Source organism: Lotus japonicus, chromosome 1 (assembly GCF_012489685.1).
Source record: "Lotus japonicus ecotype B-129 chromosome 1, LjGifu_v1.2".
Classification (NCBI taxonomy): domain Eukaryota; kingdom Viridiplantae; phylum Streptophyta; class Magnoliopsida; order Fabales; family Fabaceae; genus Lotus; species Lotus japonicus.
The window spans coordinates 127,456,393-127,475,188 of NC_080041.1; the positions used below are offsets into that span (position 1 = coordinate 127,456,393).

Below are 18,796 nucleotides of genomic sequence, written 5' to 3' on the forward strand. Positions count from 1 at the left end.
AAAATAATGTAAGTTAATAGCAATTTCATATTTGTAAATGTGTAGCGACATAGTAATCATATGTAAGCATTATACCAAGAATGTAATTGGACATGAAGGTTGACGTCATCTTCTTGTGGTCTTGAGAAGTCATCGCATTTAAGCACGTATGCGAACCCCCCCATTTGGATATGGTCCATTTACCAATTTTCTTGGATAGATGTGCCCTTATCCTCCACGGGCATCCATCTACGGATTTCTGACACTTTGCAGTAAAGTACTCTGGCTTGGATTCACTCATCTTATAAGTTTGATTTAGTCTAAGACAATAGTGTAATAGGGCATCCAGTACAGCACGCTTGTTTTCAAAAATCAAACCTTTACATAAGTCATCACCGAGCTTCCATGATCCATTCACATCCGTTTCAGAATAAAAATCAGTTTCTTCATCTGGGTGATCCCAGTTAATATATGTATAATGCGAAGAAGCACTCCATAATGGGGCCGTGATTGGGTGGCCTATAAAATTATAGAAATATATCAAGTACCATATATTTATAAAAAAACAACACTTGATGAGATATGTTGATTGTACATACCTTGGGTTTCAACATTGACATTCACTGGTGCTGCGGGTTGATCAGCAGGATGAGGTATCATCAGAGGCTGAGGATTAGCGTGTCGGTCTCCATCTTCGTCTGTGTCAGACTCGTCACCTCCTTCTTGCATTCTTTCATCTTCATTGTGGTCATCGTCTGAAGGAATGACTTCACCGTCCACATTATCATTGTCAAGGCGGTAGTCATAATCATCGCCCAAATTAACTGCGACATCCGAAGGAACGACGATATTGGCCTCTTCAATACTCATAACGCTAAAAGGCACAGTATATGGTTCTGCAAGAACCTCCTCATCAACAACATGTCTACCACCGTCTTCAGTGGGTCTCGGTTGAGTAGACGACAGATACGTCGGCACTAACATTGATGAACTTCCAGCTTCAGTAACTTCAACATACAGCTCCAGCTGAACCATATATGACTGCTGACTAAATGCATCCATCATGACTTGCACATCAACATTATCAACTATCTCAAAATGCGTAAAAAAAATGGGATTCGGTGTCGTCATAAATCTAGAGCTGACTCTAGAAATCATCTGGTTCCTTTGCAGCTTCAACCTTTCGTGGATTTTCTTCTTCAAACGGTCGAAGGTAATGTTGCGCTTCAGATGCATGGACCTTCTCCGACCTTCGAATACGACACCTTGGTCGCCATGGACAACCCTACCATCGTAATACACAAAAGTAATAACTTGATCCATTGCAAAGGTTTTTTTGTTACAGAAACGTTATGAAATGCAGGAGATTTGGACACTTGAAAATATTCAAGTGTATTTTTCGTAGAAGAAAGTTATGAGACTCAGGAGTTCTAAGTTTTGAATTTATAGTGTTTTGAATTCGCAAAAAAAAATTGAGACACCAACCTTCATCATTAACTCTGCCACACGCTCCTTCCCCATGCCATAAAAGTTGGATTCGCAACATTTCTTACGGTTTCTGTGTCTTGTCTCTGCCACCATCATTGACCCATCATTGCCTTGCCATCAACTATTTCCGTGTCATGCATCATTGCCAGGATACATGGAAAACGCAAGTTTTCTTGCGAATCCACACACGGCCAAAATCATAAGGCAATTATTTTCCAATCACCCTGCAACCCATCATTCACCCATCATTTCTCAATCAGCTTTTACTTTTTCAGAATTCACTTGCAATTCGCAATATTAATTGCGGAACCCAACAAAGTACCCCATCTTGCTAAATATTTTTTTAGTACCCTTTTTGCTAATTAAAAATATTTTTTGCATTATTTAGAAAAAAAAATCCAAATGCCTCTTTTCTCTTGTATGTGCATTCCTCCCTCACCACTATTATTGTGACTTGATATCCTTTAATACCATCATCACTATTGCTGTCGCCCCACCACCGTCCTCCACCCACTACCGCTACCGTCATTACTGCCACTACCCTCCACAATACACAAGTTACGTTCTAGACCAAGTGGAGGTAATGTTAGGAGGATATATTTTACAACTTTGGTAATGACATTTTTTTGGTACAACTTTGGTAAATAACATGAATTCACGAAGTTGATGACAAATTTGTAAAACTGGGAAAAAAAGCTAAAATTGAAAAAACAACATACAATAAATCAAAAAAACCACATCAAACAAATCTTGATTGATCAAATTATAAAAGAGTAAAAGAGCTAACAACAACTAGCTATGGAAAAGCTTTTCTTATTATGATAAAGACAAAACCACCCTCACAAAACTACGTTGAGAATAAGCAATTTCCATTTGCAGAAGTCGTCGTTAACTGTAACAGAACAATTGCCCAAAATCAACCTTTCCTAAGCGTCCAAGTCGCATTGACCACACCCAATCCATATCTCCTTTCCGCATAAACTTCCAAGAAACTGTTAAGCCCAGTTCTCATCTTTGACAAGTGCTACTGATTACTTTTCTAATTTCCCCCCTTCTAGAACACAATTATTAAATCACCATAACACACTGTCAGCAAAATTTAGTAGATAATCGAGTTCCTTAACCATCTATTTCTATTTCACGTTTCGATCATTAAAGGTGTATATTAAGAAAAATTTATTAGGTGAGAATTACATACTTAATGTGATATTCGAGTCGAGTGAATAATTAGTCTCATAACTTTTGGATGTAACACACTAAAAAAACAATAAAAAGGCCCATATAAACAAGTAAAATTCCACTTTGAAAAATCAAAACTGAAAAATGTCATATCAAATAAATAATAAATAAAACACCATCGCCGATTGGAATTTTCAACAGCTTATAACGGATGGTCAGAGTCACATTTTCCGTCTCATCTGTCTGTCCAGACCGCAATAATGTCCAACAAACCGCTGCTGCTATGCTTCCTAACCGTCCTCGCCGCCGTCGCCGGACGCGGAGCATCGTCGGACCTCGACTACTCGAAGCTCTCCGGCATTATCATCCCCGGCTTCGCCTCCACTCAGCTCCGAGCATGGTCGATTCTTGACTGCCCTTACTCTCCTCTCGATTTCAACCCTCTCGATTTGGTCTGGTTGGACACCACCAAAGTACGTTTCCATGCCAATCCTTTCTGTTTCATTCTCTTTTCTAGATGATGATTTTTTCTTGATGATTGTTCATAGTATAACTATAAGTACATGCTTGATTAAATTTATGAAGAGCTTAGGATAAGGTTTTTTATAGCTTATTTTAGTAACTTTTTTCTGAAGTTAGTTTAGAAATAAATGTTCATAAGGAGGAGAGTACAAGTTCAAATCTCGATGAAGACACTTGTTGGGAGGGACATGCAACTGTTTCCTGAACAGGTGACAGAGTCTGTCAAAGAATAAAAAGAAAGAGATGTTCATAACTACTATAAGCTATTTTTTTGACTTATTTGAATGAGTTTATGAATTTTATCCTAATACACTTCTATTGAATTTGTGAACCTAGCTTTAGCATCCATGAACACCTTATGAGGATTTGGTTTGTTTTGCAGCTTCTTTCTGCGGTGAATTGCTGGCTTAAGTGCATGGTGCTGGATCCTTACAACCAGACGGATCACCCTGATTGCAAGTCTCGCCCTGATAGTGGTCTTTCTGGTATTACAGAACTTGATCCTGGTTATATAACAGGTGTGTTTTGTTTTATATCTATGTGTGCTTTGTGAAATATGCTTTGCTTTTGTTATCTATTTGTCGTAGTTTTTTGCATTTCATGGATTGAGGATGTAAATTTTGTTATTGACAGGACCTCTTTCGTCGGTATGGAAAGAATGGATTAAGTGGTGCATTGAATTTGGGATAGAAGCTAATGCAATATTGGCTGTCCCATATGATTGGAGACTGTCACCGTCAATGCTTGAAGAAAGAGATCTTTACTTCCATAAGCTAAAGTATGTCTACATCTTTGCATCTGAGTCACTGACTGTAGGTCAGGCAGCTATTCTCTGCTATGATTTGGATAGTATCCTTGAATTTTGTTACAGTTTGCACGTGGAATTTCAGTTGGCGTTGCATTGTCTAACTCTAACTAGAACTTTTATCGCAATAGTATAACAATGTTTTCATTTTACTGATATGTATGTTCTGGTAAGGAGCCAATTTGTTTCTGCTAAACAATTAATCATATGTCCATGATAATGACAAATCTAGCCCATGAGGAACAAAAAATGAGTGTTCGAGGGGAACAGTTCTCTCCCCACTTTTTCTTCCTCTTCATAAATTTTTGATCTCCTAAACAAGGCATGTTTCCATCCCACCCCTTCATTACCCCTCATCTAACATTTACTCAAACAAAACTATCACAGGACTGGCATAATAAATTGGTCATTTAGAGTCTACTATAATCGTAAACTAATAGAGTAATAGTATTCTTGATGACTTCTGTTTCTTCTTCACGTGTCCTTGACAACCTTGGTGTTTGGTTATTCTAATAGTCCATATGTACATAACATAGTGACAAATTTACAAGCACGAAATTTGAGCGCTGTAATATGATATATTGATAAATATTGGTTAACAATAAATGGATAAGTTCTAATAGTAATTGTAATGTCGATTCACTATTTCAAAGTGGCGAGTTAATTTTTTTCCTCAAAATGTCAAGCGATTAGATGAATTTTTTCTGTTAATTGCCTTGAGGATTTTTACATTTTCTCCAAATTGTATTTCTTGTTTGCAGATTGACATTTGAAACTGCTTATAAACTTCGAGGTGGCCCCTCTTTAGTTTTTGCCCATTCATTGGGTAATCACGTTTTTCGTTATTTCTTGGAGTGGTTGAAGCTAGAGATAGCACCAAAACATTATTTCGAATGGCTGGATCAACATATTCACGCATATTTTGCTGTTGGTATGTTTACATATGTGCATTTATTACATTTTATCAGTATTGCTGATTAAGTGATATATTGGTATGCTGATTTTCCTTTTGATCGGTTGTCTCAGGAGCTCCCCTTTTGGGTGCAACTGAAACCGTCGAAGCAACACTCTCTGGTTTCACATTTGGTCTTCCTATATCTGAGGTGAACTTTTAATATTTGTAACTTATATTTTCTTTTCGGTTTGCCTTTTTATCTGACATTTATCTAGGTTTACTTGCTGTACAAAATTATAGGTCTCTAATTCTTTCAGATATTGCCAATTCACAAGTTTTTTTTTAATGGCTTTAAGTACTTCTTGCTTCATAAATTCAGTAATATTGTATTCTGATATGACACATAATGTACTGGTACTCTCTCTCTTCTTCAGCAGAACCTGGAAATTCTTCTATTTGTTCCAGACTTTAAACCAATTAAAGGTTAAATTATAAAAAAAAACTTATAATTATTTTGAATGGCCCAAGCTTGCCTAGGACATATTGAATTCACACAAACCCACACACAGGAGTTGAGTAATTTGATTTAAATGAATAGTTGACTAACACAACACTAGCAACATACACACTTACCCAGTGGTATAGAGCATGCTTTCTGAAGGTCTGTATTCCTCAAGAAGTCTTTAAAGACTTACTGAGTTACTGCTTTCTGTTTTATTGGTTTGCATTTCAGTTGTCCAACATGCAGTTATAATAGGTGATTCCAAGTAGGACTATAAACTTGGAAAAGATAACAGGATAAACACACTTGAAATCTGCATCAAGGAAATGTTGATCCAATATTACCTTGTCTAATGCTGTTAATGGCGGATGGCAGACCATGGCTAGAGCCAAACCCTGCTATATTGGATTGGACAAATAATGGTGGCGGATTATGGCTTGATATCGGCCATGGCGGAGAGCCAAAAACCCATCATGAGATTCGACGGCGCCATGGCAAATATTTGATAACACAGCTTAACAGTCATATAACCCACTTACAATGATTGTGACTTTAATAGGATGCATGAACATCTCTCTGTGCTGTTGTCTTAACAGGAATAGCACCCACTTCATAACTTTTTAATATCTTATTTAATCATTAACTTTGACACCCAGGCATTGCTTGAGCTGCTTGAATAATTCAGCTGTTTTTGGTCTAACAGCATCATACAACTTCCTTGTCATTATTCATTAGTGGTCTTTAATCATCTCTATAGTCATATTGCAGCACATAGAGCTGTTAATCTCTGAATGTTATCCCTGTTGCCATGTTTCTAAATATTCACCTATATCATGGCATCATGATATGGGGGCAGATTTGGAACATTGCCTACTCATGCATTAGAAGTGGGCTTAATGTCCCATATTTGGAAAATCACTTGCTCATGCTTGAAGTGGGCTTAATGTCCTAGATTTTAGGATTAGAGTTTGAATACAATTTGGAGAAAGAATATTTTCAATTTTAATTTAAACAGAGGTTAAATTCAAAGAAACAACTTGCAGTAAGGGGAGAACCGAGAAGGAAATTTTCATCTTGATGAAGATGCTCAATATCATCTAGGGCATGGGAAATTGGAGCATTTTACTATAGAATAATTTCATGTAAGGGTAAAATTTCTGAAAGCTGCTCAAATGAAAGAGAGAGAGAAAAAAGGACTTCGAACTTTCGAAACCTTACTGACATATATTATTTCCATTAAAACCTATTCTTTTATAGTTTTTTTAAGAAAATAATAAAATCCCTTGAGATTTTTGTATTGTTCTTCAATTACAATGCTGAACTGTTGAAATACATCTTTTGCTGGAATTCCATACTTCTCGTTATATATTACATGCTTCTAAGTCGTTTTCTTATTGACGACATGAAACCTCTTACAATTATTCATGCATAGTAGAAAGTACTTATCTGAAGAGCTAGCTGGATACTTATAGAAAATAGTAGGTTGAATTCCAAGTTGTGCTGCATACTGATTATTAGGAAATTATTGAAGTTGCACCAGTTATTGTATCGCCCTCCAAACCTAAATCATAATCAACTTCCAGATAAACATCAAACTGCCATTGGTTAATAGATTAATTGATTTGGACATGCGTTTCATGTATACTATTTCATCTGACAGTTCTATTCCTGTCTTAATAAATGCTTATCATAATTTTTTTGAGGTATCAGGGAACAGCTCGATTGATGTTCAACTCATTTGGTTCATCATTGTGGATGATGCCTTTTTCCAAGTACTGCAGAACAGATAATAAATATTGGAAACATTTTGCCGGAGAAAGGCATGCAGGTCATCATACATATCGTTGTGATGAGCGAGAATTTCATTCAAACTTATCTGGATGGCCAACAAAGATAATCAACATTGAAATCCCCTCAAGTCGTGGTGAGATTGACGATTCTCTTGCATTTGCTAGTGAGCAATCTTGTCATGGTACTAATGGTGCCCAACTGTGAGTACTAATGGTCCCCAACTGCCTATTTGTGTCTTGCATGCAGGATTTGATGCATATCCTTCATTTTCAGAGATACCTGATGCCAACTTGTCCAGCATGGAATGTGGACTACCTACTCAATTATCTTTCTCAGCTCGTGAAATAGCTGATGGCTCCTTTTTCAAGGCAATTGAAGATTATGACCCAGATAGCAAGAGGCTTTTGTACCAGTTAGAGAAGTGAGTGTTATCTCAACAATAATCATCAAAATTATATTTTGCTACAATGTTTTCATCATTTTACATGAGATGCCGAAAATTGAGCTTCTGAACTGTAAATAGGGCGCTTTCATTTACAAGGAATATATAATTATAAAGAAACATATGTTTCTCTATCTATCCTGAAATATTGGTTTTGAAAAATAGGTTTTCGAAGAGCAAGTTTCTGTTTCTATTATAAAACCTCTATTTTTATTTACTTCTTTCCCTGATATATACTATTTTACTTCGTGGCAACTTTATTTTGTTATGTGTAGTTCTACTATTGAACAAACATATGTTTGAATGCTTTAATGTTTCAGATCATATCTTAGTGATCCTGTTCTTAATCCACTTACACCTTGGGACCGGCCACCAATTAAAAATGTCTTCTGCATTTATGGCACTGATTCAAAGACAAAGGTATAGTTTCCCTCTACAAGTGAACATGCTGATGTTTCTAATGTCCACCTCAAATGCAGATGCAGAAGAATTCCATTTAATTGAAATTTGGTTATTTTACTGAGATCATGAACTTGGATTTGGAAGTATGAAGTATCAAAACTTGTAAACTAGCTTGAGTATTCATCTCCACATCATTCTGTAGTTTGTTTGAGTTTTGAACTCCATCACAATTATATTTTAGTTTACTATGTCCGACATTGCATTTTTTTTTGAAAAAGCAAGAGATATTGGGCCTTTATATGAGGCACCTACATATGTGAACAATGATTAATTCGTTTTCAAAGCTGAGAAATGTCCCTATCTTTTAGTTCTATGGAATATTTATATTTGTTGAAGTCGCATCAGAAGTACTTGTAGATTTTGTGATTTGATCATTTTATACTCACCATCAATTTTATTTGCAACACTTTAAATAATTCCTTTCCCTCGGAGGTTAGTTGTGTTAAGCAAAGCCACAGCCCACATGTATGGATATACAACTAAGAAGCATTTCATACGGAGTGAGAATAAAAAGGATTACTCGTCTCCTTGTTAGTTCAATTTTAAGTTATATAGAAGCTTTCAAAACATTCAATTCTTGTTTCTCTCTATCCTTTTAGCAAGAATTTCACATTTTAGAGAGACTTTTTACATGTGATATATTCCGGTCCTTTCTTATTTGTGCAGTTGTGCTCATTGTTGAGTACTGAACATTTTCAAGTGGTATAGGGGTAACATTGCTTTACTGGACCTTGATAGCTTGCAGCTTGCAGCTAGCATAGCTAGAACATTTGAATGTTTTTAGCTTCATGAATAATGTCAATTATCAAAATCTTTTTGTGTTAACAATTTTTTCCTGACTTGTCATCATTTTCCTGTACCATGAGATTCTTAATTTATACTCAGTAAAGTCTTTTGGGGAATTTGTTAATCAGAAATAGTGTTATTGACTTATTGTGAATGATAACTATAGCATCTTAACTATCAAAAACAGGTTGGTTACTACTTTGCCCCTAGTGGCAAGCCTTACCCTGACAACTGGATCATTACGGATGTCGTTTATGAGTTCGAAGGATCTCTAATCTCAAGGTAGCCATCATTTTTAGGCGTTATGGTTTTTTTGTGATTAAATTTCTATGGCGGAGTGAAATCAAAGAGAGAGAAAGATAGAAAGATCTAAGTCTACTGTGATCAGTTGTAAATGGAATGAAAATTCTATTATCATCAGTTTGAAGGATCTCTCTCTTTCATTTTTATTTTGTACTTCATGGAGTATGTTTCATTACATAAAGTTACCACAATACTTGTCGCTGCTGTTCCAGAAGAATACCTTCTCTTTATGCATTTTCAAATTCTTCTCTATTCTTTTTCTATGTCCTCTTTTTTTTAGAGGGGGGGGGGGGGGGCTTACCTTCCAGGATTAAAGGATGATATCTCTCTTTTATTAATTGCTCTTGTTGGTTGAACTTGGGTGCATAGTATTTTGACGCTGCTAGCTCCTCTTTTGCTCTGTCTTGCAAAGTATTGGTATCTTGTGTATCATCTCATTAATAATGACATCTTTCTTTCAAATTGTTGACCAACAACCTCCTTGGTCATGGTGCTGCCGTTTTGGCATAACCAGTTCGTATAAGAGGAAAATCTAGACTAGCTTTTGTTAGTCATCATCCTTTTTTTTGGGATGGGAGTTGAGGGATGGTTACTTGGTTAAAATATTTGACATTCATTTTGCAAATTAATGTTAGTATTGTTCATTTTTTGGATATCCTATTTTAACATGTTACGGTGTTTTAATCTCAACTGTCAGGTCAGGGAATCTGATTGAAGGGGACCCAACAGCCATAAGTGGTGATGGGACGGTAAGCTTAAATTATGTTTCGTTTACTTCGGTTGTGATTATATAGGAACTTAGGAAGGCATGATATATTGATCGTCCTACACAATTTTATGGAATTGCAATACATTAAAAAATTAGATTACAGAAAAGTCAACCCTTTACAGGTACCATACACCTCCCTTTCCTGGTGCAAGAACTGGCTTGGACCAAAGGTGAACATAACAAGAGCTCCTCAGGTATTCTCTTCTAAAAAATTGTTTGATTCTTCTTTTTCATCTGTAATTGAGTATTATTTTAGGTTTTATTCTCAGCCATATTTTGGGATTGAGTTATATAGATGTGGTCACATCATCACACATGTGTTATTAAAATATTAGCTCACTGGGTTGACATATTTTTAAAGGTTTGTGATGATGAGTTCTGAGCCCATAAGAAGTTACTTCTGGAAATAAATGATATCGGTAAAGTAAAACGACATGGTGTTTGTTTTGCAATTCATTATGTCTATAGTGTATGATGAGTTGTTTTTTCTCTCCCCCCCCCCCATAAAAAAAAAACTTTTTGTGTGTGTGAGACTAGAACTATGTTAGTGCTCCACTCTGATAGAGGCTAAAAAGGTCATTGAAATTGTTATATGTTTCTTCTCAGTCATTTTTTTCAGTTTCCTATTTAGTAAATTCCTGCAATAAAAATCTCAAACAGGAAGCCATCAAATTTAAGATGCATTTTGATTTATAGAAAGCTTAAACTTTTCAACTTCGATATTTCTTGTTGTCAAGCCTTTATCCTTTTGTTTTCTTCAGTTAGTTTTATTTGCATGAAAATTGATAATTGTATGGCAATTTTCATATTTATCTTTGTTTTTGACTTTTCAGTCCGAGCACGATGGCTCAGATGTACAGATTGAATTGAATGTGGAACATCACCATGAAGAGGATCTTGTTCCAAATATGACAAGATCGCCCAGGGTTAAGTACATAACATATTATGAAGATTCTGAAAGTATTCCTGGAAAGAGGACAGCAGTTTGGGAGCTTGATAAAGGTGATAATGCCAACTAGATAATGATGACCACATAGGACAGGTTAATTCAATGTAGATAAAGCACCTTGCCAATATTTCTAAGTTCTAACTGGATTTGGAAGTCACTGCTCATAAATCTTACAAACACTCAAAAGATGGTTTCAAATCTACTTATTCATCAATTTTACTATTTAATAATTTCATACTCCCTCCGTTCCTAATTATAAGACCTAGTTTCAAAATTTTCATGTTCCTAAATATAAGACCTCTTACAATAATCTAGCAAAAGGTTTTGTATTCTTCCATATTTACCCCCTCACATTAATTGTATGTTTTCAATTTCAAAGTTACCACCTACCATTAATTACTACTAATCCAACTAACTATGACTTTTGATATAAATGCAATGATTATTAGTGAGAGAAAATGACAAAGGGTAAATAGGGAAGAATGTATGCTTTTTTAAAAAATCAATACACTAATTAGTCACATTAAGTGCTTTCTTAATAAGCGCAATTTTTTGGAATAGGTCTTATATTTAGGAACGGAGGGAGTAATAAACTAGAGACTTGTCTGATTTACTACTACTATTTATGAATGAGCAAGATTAAGTTCTCAGTATCTGCAAGTCTCTTACAATAAAACTGTTTGCACAAGGATACAAGTAAATTGACAGTATATGCTTGTAGCAAATCACAGGAACATTGTTAGATCACCAGTGCTAATGAGGGAATTATGGCTTGAGATGTGGCATGATGTCCATCCTGATGCAGAATCAAAGTTTGTCACAAAAGGTATTTCACACTACATCCATAAACATTTTCAACAGTTTAGCTGAGATTCTCTAATTACTTTGTGCCATTACAGTTAAGCGTGGACCTTTAAGAGAAGAGGACTGTTATTGGGATTATGGGAAAGCTCGCTGTGCATGGCCAGAGTATTGTGAATATAGGTTATTTTGCTTTCTCATCCATTTTTAAGTTTTGATTTATCTTTTGTGATGATTATGATTTTGGTTATTTTTAGCATATTATTTCCGTTTAAGCAAGAATTAACCAAATTCATAAATAATGATATTCCATGTTCACAGAATGGGTAATGGTCAAGTTGGCTGAATTAAGCTAAATCCCAATATTAGTTCATTTTTCTTTAATTTGAAATTTGCATGGCAAGACTTCTGTTGCTGAGGGGATAAGGCTTTTGTTGTTGTTGTTGTATGGCAAGACTTTTGAAATTGGAGTTCTCCATGATATTTTTATCCTTGCTTCACTTGTTTTGTCATTTAATTCTTCTGATATATCAGATGTCTCAAAATGCAGGTATATTTTTGGTGATGTTCACTTGGGACAAAGCTGCAGGTTGAGATATACGTCGTCTGATTTGTTGTTGCATTATTTATAAATAAAAAGGTAATATCTATCATGTTATGTATGATTGTTCGTCATCTCTATTTTGCTTGAACAAGCTCTGTTATATGAAACATAATTTTGAGTAGGGTAGCCTTAAGCATAAGATAGTTACAGATTGCTCAATTGCCACAACTCTTACACTTGCTGAGTCCTTGCCTTAAGTCTTAAATTATTCGATCTTTGGTGATCACTCTCTTTTTAAGTCATCCTATCTCTGAATTGCTATCATTACCAATTTCCTTGACTTACCGTGAATAAATGCATATTCTGCTTCCTTGAATGACCTCTTTACATTTTTATGCAACATCATTGGAAAATGAGAAATCAAATATTTTTGCCAAATTAAGGTTACATTTTTACACACCTTAAGTTAAATTTATACAATCTGAAGTTAGTAAAAAAACTCAATTTATAAGACAGAATGCACGTTAAACCAGTTGGTGTAAGGCAAAAAATAAAAGACAGAAAAAGCAGTGAGTTGAAATCTACAAGTCTAGATAAGTTACATGCCTACTTAAAAAAGTACATTACTTAGTGCCTGTTTGAATAATTGTTGGAGGAACGTGAATGTACGTTCAGGCAATCCAACAAGTGAGATCTGTCCCCTGAATGTGCACTGGAAATTGGGAATCCTACATGGAACGGCATTGCAACATAAAAACAAACACACTAGTATGTGTTTGTATTTATGTTCAAGTTAGCCAAAGGCATATTCACTCCAATGACACAGGCGACATATATTGGCTAAAAGCACATTCAAACTTTCATCAAATGTGCGCTGATGGCATCACGTGTTCGTCTTATATCTCTGCTTTTACTGTTATGATAAGTTTTCTGTTTTTTTCATAGCAGGTGCTGGTGGTGGGATTACCTTTTGACAATTTCTATTACTGGAAGCTACGCTACAAGCGGATATCAGAATTCCTGCTCCACATGACTGATTTTTTGAAGTTTGGTCCGCATTGCAGAATTGTGAAGCACTGTGTACAAGCAAATTCTTTGTTTGCTTGTTTGGAACATTAACTCATCTTCTTCTCTTCCTTTATCATCATCTCAATTTGCATAGCATATCTTGGGCCAGAACTTGCTCATTGTTGTACTCAACAGTTCCTAGCAGCTGGTACCTCTCAGTCTCATTGAGATATTACTGGTGGCATCTGATACGCATCTTCTTATGCTCAGCAAAGGGAAATTCAGGTTATGGCTTCCTATTTGTTGAAACACTGATTTATACTGCTATTGATCAAGTGTGTGTTTGGATACCAATTGAGTCAACGCGAAAGCACATTCATCTCAATCCACCAGTTGAATTCTTTTCACTTCTAACCTCGAAGTGAGTGCTAACGCCTCCAACTGGTATCCAACCTTCACTGCTGGTTTCTTGAGTGACCGGTTCCCACTTTGCCATCCTTGTATTAACACGCGACAATTTTGGTGAATCTGTACATCTATATTGGTCAATTGGTTGACAGTTTTTTTATAAAAACGATTTATTTACTGAAAGTATGTTTATAAAAAAACTTTTGGGTCCATGTTTGACCTTGAAAGTTCTGAAGTGCCTGTAATGTGGTAAGAACATCCTTTACCATTAGGACCTTTTCAAGGATTGTCTCACTCTTTCGTTAGATTGTCCTACTCAAGTCAATATCCTATGTGTTTGTATTACACTTTTATGAATCGTAAATAGAGGATTGGTTTATTAAAAAATGGAAGCTAGTCCCCCATTTTTATTTTATATATTCAACATGTTTTTGGAATATACTGTCCCGCTGGTAACTAGGATTGGTTTATTATAAAAATATTTGTACAGCCACAGAGAATAGTAATACGAAATGAAGAGAGATATGAACAATGAAGAGTAAGTGCCAGAAAATGAGATGAATGAGAAAATGTATGTGAGTATATAAAGTTGTAATGAGTCATATGAATAACAATTTTGAATTTATAGGAGTAAACTTTACTTTTTATTGAAAGATGTGAAATAATAAGATGTTATTAAACATGTTGGGAAATGTTAGCTTTGTACCCAATTCATCAACACCCAATTTCCATCCTCCACCAGTCCATCTTGTGAGAGATTGGAATAGAAGTGAAAGATATAATGTAACTGGAAAATAAGAGATGGATATGAAAAATGAAGAGTAAGTGAGTGAAAATGATATAGAAGTGAACATGATTTGTTCTTGTTATTGTTTTTTCAACTTGAAATGGGGGTCTTTCCCGGTCATGCAGACGCAGAGATTTTGATTTGACTTTAAAATATCTTGTGGGTTTTTTTTTAGGTCTCTAAAGATCCAGATTTTTGTTGGCTTGGTTACTGTAGTTGAGAAGAGTTCTTTCTCAAGTATTTCACTCTAAAAAATTATATGAAAAGTAAAATGTGTGTAAATTATTAAAGTTGTAATGTGTCACATAATACCAATTTTGAATTTATAGGAGTAAATTGTACTTTTTAATTAAAGATGTGAAATACTAAGATGTAACTAAATATGTGGGCAAATATTAGCCTTGTACTCCCTCTGTTCATTTTTATAAGAACCAAATGAGGGGTGTAATTTGATCCTTTATATAAGAACCAATTCAAATTTCAAGGTACATTAATTATTTTTTTGGCAACAATACCCTCATTTAATTGATGTTTCTCTTTCTTTCCATTATACAACTCATTAATTTTGAAAAGTTGAGATAAATTTGAACGAATTTAATATTATTAACCGCTTTCTTAAGGGATGTGAAAAATGTTAGTTTAGTTCTTATAAAAAGGAACGGAAGAAGTAATACAAACACACCTATTAGGAGTAATACTTACTAAATGACCGAACTCGAAAGTACACAAACATAACACGTGAATATGTTATTTTCTCTTATACCGTCCTAGTTTTCTTGAGTGGCCAATACATTGGCGAAAAGAAAGGGAGCTCGTGACTCTCAGAAGCCATGTCTTCTTTTTGTTAATCATTAAGGGAATGAAGGGATTTGGGGTGAAGGGTGAGGGTTCGAATCCTAGCGAAGGAACTAATTTACTAACAATTAACAACTAATATTGACTTATAAAAAAAAAAACTCCCATTATTTTTATTATTATTAATTTGACTTCTACTATTTATGTCATGGAAGTTTATATTTAATTTTACGATCAAATAGGTTTAAATATTTTATTTTAGTCCCTAACTTTTAAAATGTTTCATGTTGGCCTCTCATTTTTTTTAAATGGTCGAACCCACTGCTTTACTATCCTTATTTATGTTGATAAGTTATGTTTGACTAGAGTTATGTGTATTAAAGCAAAACTCATTTGTGTATTTGATATGAATGATATATTCATCCGTTACACCTCCACTTTCTTGATAATGTGTGTCCTCCAACTTAGACCCAGTTTGGAAGAGCTTATCTGACAGCATAAACTCTTATGTCAGTTTTTGGGAGGACTTATGCAAACAGCTTATGGTCTGTCATAAGCTTTTTTCAGCTTATTATCATAAGCTACTTAGGATAGCTTATGAAAAACAGTTTATGCTTATATACAACTTATTTTTTATTTATTTCAATAAATTTTTAAAAATAACTTATGAATAAGCACTTATGTCATAAGCGCTTATGACCATAAGCGCTTAATTAAGCTATTTTTCCAAACGGGGCCTAAAAGTGATAGATATAATATGAAATGTAATAGAAAATGAAGATAGAGATATAAACAATGAAGAATAAGTGGATTAAAATGATATGAAAGGGAAAATGTATGTGAAAAATTGCAACACGTATGAATATCAATTTTGAACTTATAAGAGTTAACTTTACTTTATAATAAAAGATGAAATGCGAAGGTGCAATTAAATATGTGGGCAAACATTAGCATCATACCCAAATAATACAAACACACCTTTGTGATGAAAAAAAAAGCCTTTTAAGGTTTAAATTATTGGCTATATCCCAAAATCAGGCTTATGTGCTATGACTAATATGGAAAGTACTCAAATATAATATGTGAATATGTATATATATACGTTAGTTTTTGTTAGATAAGTCAAATATATTAATCGGGAGTATAAGGGGTGTCCCAAGCCTAATTCATTACAAATAGAAGAATAATAATCTTTCCCTTATATCCGCCGAGGTCTCATGAGAAAAGTCAATATAGTGACTTAAAGAGGGTGTCATGAACCTCATCTTATTTTTATTTTTAAAATATCATTATATACATTTAATTTATGGCTCCCCTATCTCGTTATTATTATTTTGACTTATTATTTTGTTTTAAGTCATTGAAGTTTATATTTAACTTTTATGGTCAAGTTTTTAGTTCTTATAAATAAAATAAAAAATATTTTATTTTAGTCCCTATGTTTTAAAATGCTTAATGTTGGCTCTCATTTTTAAATTTGTCGATTGAACCCACTTTGTCATTTCTATTTATGTTGATGAGATATTTTTTAGTAAAGAGTTATATGCATTAATGCAAAGCTTATTTATGTATTTTTTTGCAATACTCAAATATTATTATGAAGCCATTTTGTTTTTGTAAAATGGACTAGATGATGAAACCTATGATAATGTATGTGTAAAATTTATTTACATGATTAGTATATACTTATTAAACCCTTAAATTCATTTCATAAAATATATACATAATAGTTAATTTTTATTTATCAATAATATATTACTGTATATATTTAATTTTCAACTACACATTTTTTTTTTCACAAATGTCAACTCCACCGCCAAGTTATATATTTCTTTTAGAATAAATGAGGGGCAGTCGGGTCTTTTTAGCATCCATTGGCATTCATGTAATATACGTGAGTTTAGAGGGGTATTTTATCGCACGACCACTATAAATACCTAGTGATCGAGGCCTTTTATTCATCCTCATATGTTACCTTTCTAGTATCGTGTTATATTTAGCCTGATATCAACTTCCTTCGCCATTTCATTAGAGTAGCGACACATTTGTCTGGAGATACTTTTCCATTGGCCTCTATATTTTTTTATTGAAAGTAATTTTGAATTTATGCTATTATAAAAACTATTTTTTGTTTTCGCAACGTAGAAACATAAACCTTTTTTTAGGGATCAACACCTAGAGAAGCATGAGTACCAAGTCCAAAACGATGCGCCCACACCCTCATCGCCCTGTGGTCCTGGCTAACCCCATTCCCACCAGCATCAATAGGACAAATTCTAAGCGCCAGAAAATAAATGATCGGATCATAAGGTATGCCACCACCACCACCCCCAAAGCATCAATGCCCGTGTTGTTCCGACTTGGTGAGCCAAGAGTCGAGCCAACGACAAGCAAAAATGGCTCAAAGTCATTGTTATGCGACGAAAACTCGAGTCCAGAGCTGAAACGAAACAATCAGCTGTTGGCAGGCTATATGGCCCATGAATTCCTCACCAAGGGGACTCTATTGGGCGAAAGGAAGGGCCGCTTGCCGAGTCCGAGGCCGGAGCCACCGCAACACGAGTACGAGAGGTACGTGAGGCTAACACAATTGTTACAAGCACCTGGTGGACCAAAACTTCCGGGCATCGTGAACCCGACCCAATTAGCCGAGTTCTTAAAAATGTCTTCATCTAAGGGAGGTAAAACCCTCTAAAAATTATTACCATGGAGCCATCATACATCATATACACCTCTATTGATTCTTTTGCCCCATAGAAGAAAAGGAATGAAACTAGAGAAGAAAATGAAAATCCTTTTGTTGCTTTGTAATTTCTTTTTCTTATGTCATGGGATGTGTGCATTGTTGAATTTTGTATGTATCTCGATCTGAATCGGTATATCCATTAGCATGCGATCTGTAATTTCCATCCCGTTTCACTCTCGAAGAGATCAAGTAGTCGAGTTATTGAGTTTTCCTTTTCATTACTATTCAAAAGTGCATGCAACATCATTTGTTTATTTTTTGAAAAGTTAACCTATATCCCTTACTTATAAAAAAAAATATGTTGGCTTTTTAAAAATAAATTAACACAATAAGTATTGTGTAGTATAATTTTAAAAAAGTTTGTTAGTAGCATTTATTATTATACTATGTTATAAATTAGGTACGCGAGTTCATTAATGAGTTATTTAATGCCTTAGAAAATAAAATAAAGTATTTTTCTCATATTTTTAAAGTATAAAAAAATTCTAGTAATATTTAATGAAATGTATTAAATGCATTGACTAATGTCTTTAACATGTTGCTTCCCAAAGTCAAATGTTATTTAATAAAATGTCCTGACTTATTTAATGCCTTAGAAAATAAAATAATGTATATTTGTCTTATCTCTCATCTCTCATGCTAGGCTTGCTAGCTGATCAAGTAATTTTTTTAGTATAAACATGATATTTGATCTCGAGTCATCATTTGTATGCTGTTAGAGCATCTCCAATGGGAGTATCTAATGTCAAATACATACTCTCACCAATATCTATTACCATTGGAGCATATTTTTAATTCCAACATGGCTAGTGAGAGTATGTGAGTGTAGATACTC

At 34.5% G+C, this 18,796-nt stretch overlaps 1 protein-coding gene across 2 annotated transcripts; it reads left to right on the forward strand.

Moving 5' to 3' along the window:
- Window positions 1–2,824: 2,824 nt before the first annotated feature.
- On the forward strand, window positions 2,825–14,070 carry LOC130730509 (phospholipid--sterol O-acyltransferase). Of its 2 annotated transcripts, XM_057582534.1 has the most exons (16): window positions 2,828–3,119; window positions 3,551–3,686; window positions 3,802–3,946; window positions 4,735–4,904; window positions 5,000–5,076; window positions 7,081–7,294; window positions 7,408–7,582; window positions 7,924–8,023; window positions 9,039–9,133; window positions 9,852–9,903; window positions 10,046–10,117; window positions 10,757–10,925; window positions 11,594–11,698; window positions 11,772–11,856; window positions 12,224–12,313; window positions 13,166–14,070. In XM_057582534.1, the coding sequence occupies exons 1-15, from the start codon at window positions 2,907–2,909 to the stop codon at window positions 12,303–12,305; spliced, it is 1,890 nt and encodes a 629-aa protein (XP_057438517.1). In that variant the 5' UTR covers window positions 2,828–2,906; the 3' UTR covers window positions 12,306–12,313; window positions 13,166–14,070. The 2 variants fall into 2 exon arrangements, 1 of the variants encoding a protein (XP_057438517.1); XR_009016370.1 differs by lacking the exons at window positions 12,224–12,313; window positions 13,166–14,070 and having other exon boundaries at window positions 2,825–3,119; window positions 11,604–11,698.
- The last annotated feature ends 4,726 nt before the right edge of the window (window positions 14,071–18,796 follow it).

What these genes read in the sequence shown, in the direction of transcription:
- LOC130730509 (XM_057582534.1), top strand. Translation starts at nt 2,907, where the DNA reads ATGTCCAACAAACCGCTGCTGCTATGCTTCCTAACCGTCCTCGCCGCC. An exon ending in GCACTGATTCAAAGACAAAG is followed by an intron (nt 8,024 to 9,038) that starts GTATAGTTTCCC and finishes TATCAAAAACAG; the next exon opens with GTTGGTTACTACTTTGCCCC. An exon ending in AGTTTGGGAGCTTGATAAAG is followed by an intron (nt 10,926 to 11,593) that starts GTGATAATGCCA and finishes ATATGCTTGTAG; the next exon opens with CAAATCACAGGAACATTGTT.